Here is a 3,723-nt window from a genome sequence, read left to right as displayed (position 1 = left end):
TGGTATATATCAGTAATTTATTTTATTTTATTTTATTTTATTTTATTTTATTTTATTTTATTTTTATTTTTTATTGGAAAGAGCGAGCAAGCGAGCATGGGGGAGGGGAGAAGGGCAGAGACAGAGAAAGCAAGAATCTTAAGCAGGCTCCATGCTCAGCATGGGGCTCAACGTGGGGTTTGACGTGGGATTATACATGGGGCTTGATGTGGTGCTCAATCCTTGGGATTCTGACCTGAACCAAAATCAAGAGTCAGTAGCTCAACCAACTGAGCCACCCAGGCATCCCTAATCATTGGATTTTAAATTCTTCTTTTGGGGCGCCTGGGTGGCTCAGTGGGTTAAGCGTCTGACTCTGGATTTTCACTCAGGTCATGATCTCACAGTTTGTGAGTTCAAGCCCTGCCTCAGGCTCTCTCCAGTCAGTGCAATGCCCTCTTCAAGGATCCTCAGTCAGTCATTCTCTGCCCCTCCCCCACTAGCTCGTGCATGTGCTCTCTCTCAAAAATAAATAAACATTAAAGTACTTAAAAAAAAAACCTTAAAAAAACAATTATGGTCATAACTTAAAAATAAGTAGAAAATGTATGCCTTAAAAGACGAAGAACAAAGTCTACATTCCTTGGATACTGCTGATTGGAATTTTAGGGATTTCTACAACCTGTATCTTTGTTTTGCGTGCTATTCATTCAAATAGAAATGAACTTAATGATGTGCAATAAAGGTTTTCTCAAAGCAAACTTTTTTTTGTAAAGAAAACTGATTTGTTAATTTTTAATTTTAAGGGCTAAATGAAGATAGCCTTGAGACACTGAAGTCTTATTATTTAATATAATGAGGATCATAATAATGACTGCAGGCGTTGAAATGTGAGGTTTTATAATAAGTATAAGCTATTCTTGCAGTATTTATGGCTTTTAAGAAATGGAAAATCTAAGTCTCTGGATCCCCTGGTGTTTCACTTGCACATTAAAATTTGAGCTACTTGGAGTTCCCTATTGCAACTATTTCTTCCCCTACAGTATTTGATAAGAATTTTTTTACCGTTTGTTTTAAATAATGCCTTTATTAAAAAAATAAAATAATGCTTTTAGACCTGTCAGTAATATGTGCATCACCAATTATAGCTATTATGTGCATGTATGTCTTTTCCGCTTTATGAAACGAGGGAAACTTCTCCAGATCAGGAAAGTGATTCAAGGGCAGTGACTGTGAATTAGATCTCTCTCAGTGTAGCAGTGTAGTGAGAATAAAGATTTTGGAAACTCAAAGATCTGAATAGAAATCTTGGATCTACTACAAATTGTGTGGGTGACCTCAGGGCAGCAACTTAAACCTCTCTGAACCCAATTCCTCATTTCAAAAGCAGATGACAGTACACAGAGTGCTGAGTGTTCAGTGAGATAACATGGAAATCAACCTTCGAACCTAGTGGGCACACAGGGTTACTCCTGGCCCCTTGAAGCACAGAGCCCTTGCACATGGTAAATGTTCTTCATAAATGCACTGTTAACAATGAATTTTCTTTTTAACTACCCACTGATAAGTTATTCAGTAGAAATACTGAAGTTTTCTAAAACTTCTACTGAAGTTCTAAAATTTCTACTGGAGTTTTCTAAAACTTCAGTATTTTCGGTAGTTTGCTGATACAAAAAAAGTTATTCCAGTTTATAGTCCACTTCTAAAGGGATTGTTGTCCCTGGTGGAGTGCTAGAATTTTGAAGTTAATAGGGCTGTTCCTTCAGGGCAAGCTTTTCTTTGAATTAAAGGCTTGAAAATTCTTTACTATAAAAATTGTGTACATATATACACACACATATTTCCTACTTTCCATATACTTCCTCCAACACTCTGCAATCAAGTCACCGTCTGCCTTTTTCAAGGGGGTCCACATCCTCCCCACAAGAACACAGAGTTCCATTTCCTCTCGTTTTCTTATAAAAAGGAACTTAACCACACCACCCTTGCACCCACCTGCGGGCACTGTACTAACTGGGTAAACGGGATCTTCCAAGCCTGTCTGCATTCAGTGGGCACCTCGATTAAAGGGACTCTAAGTCATTTTTGCCTTAAAAGCGACTTGCAAAAGAGGGTCAATTATGTATATTTGTTCGCATCATTCTGTCCAATTACATCTACCTGAAGACTCACGTTACAATAATTACTTGGCAGAATATTCTTTGCCTTCGCTAAACCCAGAAACCTTTACACACTCGCTGATGCAAATCTCCTGGAAGTCGGACTTTCTCTGCTGCTGCTATCACGTGAAAAGAAGGAAGAGGGCTCCCAGGAAAACAGGCTGTTGGCCGGGTCCAAACTGCCAAGTCAATATCACCCAAAGCAGAAACATGACATTTGGACAAATGCCGGAGACCCCCACCTTCTAAGATTCATGCCTGGTTTCCCAGGCCGGTTCCCCTACCTTTCGTGCTCTGGGAGGGAAGAGCAGAGGCCGCTGCGAGCGCAGGCTTACAGAGTCCCGACGCTCGGGTCCTGCAACTCTGTGCCGCCCCTCTGTCCCTCCCGGGGTCACAGGGACACGTACTCCCCGAGCAGGGGGTTCGCTCAAGCTCCCCCACGCGAGCGAAAGGCGATTCGTTTTTCTTTCCCTTGCGCGTCGGGAGTTTTAACATCTCCGAAACATGACTCTTGTCACAGAGTTTTGTGATCACTTCAGAATACAAACACGTTCCAATGAATGAACTTAACCGAATGAGCTTGCCAGTTTATGTAAGGTCCCAGAGGAAAGGACCATGTCTTTCTTATGCTGGTGTCCACAGTACCCAGCACTCGGCTTGGCATTGTGTCCTGAACGCATCAAAATAGAAATGACTGCAGAAATGCGCAGAATGGGTGCAGAAAACAAGAGGGAGGGAAAAAAGGCTGGGGTCGCGGGGAGCAGGGAGTGCGCGGCCCCGCCGCCTGGGGGCAGTGTGGAGGGCGCGCGGGCGGCACCAGCGCTCCACAGTCGGGTTCCCTTTAGAAGGCGCTTCTCCCTAGCCGGACCTGCCGGCAGACACCCCGGACGCGCAGCGGGCTGGCCGCAGCGCCCGGCACACCCGAGACTCCAGCGCGGGAGCTTGGGGTCGGCACCCCGGGGGCGAGGCAGGTGCAGCCGTCCCACCCTCGGTCTCCTCCTCCTGCCGCACAGGGGCAGCACCATGCCTTCCGGCGTGGAGGCTCTGGACCTGCCGGCGTGGAACGGAGCCTCAGGCCTGTCCTGGGGGCCCCGCCACAGGTCAGTACCCCTGGGGCTCTCGGCTCCCGCCCGCTTGGAGCGTCCTGGGGGCCCCCTGCCTTCCGCGGGCCCTCCCCGGGGGCCCCACCGCCGGCCCTCCCCGGACTGCTTTCCTCCTGGGGTCTTCGAGCGTCCCTACTCGGCTGCTTCTCCCACCGCCCCCGCCTGGCTCCGCTAAGCTGCCTCCAGCCCCCCGGGACTCGCAGAGGCCCGCGGGTTTACACGTGGAAAAAAAGTACCCCGGGGCCCAGCTCCCAGCTCGCGCTGCCCGGAGGGAAGCAACTCGGCGGAGGTGGTGACTCGGGGGCGGGGCGGGAACGCCTGGCCACGCGCCGCTGGGCTCCCGGCTCGCACTTCAGCCTTGCGGTCCCGCCGACGCGCGGCCGGAGCAGCGCCCCGCCGTCCCCACCCCCGGGCCCGGGTCTGCGGGCCCCGGGGGGCTGCAGGAAGGGTAAGAGAAGGGAGCCCGCCTAGCAGGGCTCCAA

General features: G+C 49.0%; 1 protein-coding gene across 1 annotated transcript in view; it reads left to right on the top strand.

Moving 5' to 3' along the window:
- Positions 1 to 2,976: 2,976 nt before the first annotated feature.
- MCOLN2 (mucolipin 2) overlaps positions 2,977 to 3,723 on the top strand; it is a 57,474-nt gene continuing 56,727 nt past the window's right edge. The window contains 1 exon segment of the mRNA XM_030325588.1: positions 2,977 to 3,238. Coding sequence (XP_030181448.1) covers positions 3,162 to 3,238 — 77 coding nt within the window. The 5' untranslated portion in view covers positions 2,977 to 3,161.

The sequence above is a fragment of the Lynx canadensis genome, chromosome C1, assembly GCF_007474595.2.
Source record: "Lynx canadensis isolate LIC74 chromosome C1, mLynCan4.pri.v2, whole genome shotgun sequence".
Lineage (NCBI taxonomy): Eukaryota > Metazoa > Chordata > Mammalia > Carnivora > Felidae > Lynx > Lynx canadensis.
The sequence above is the reverse complement of the archived record's forward strand: the minus strand, read 5'-3'. Positions and strand labels throughout refer to the sequence as shown.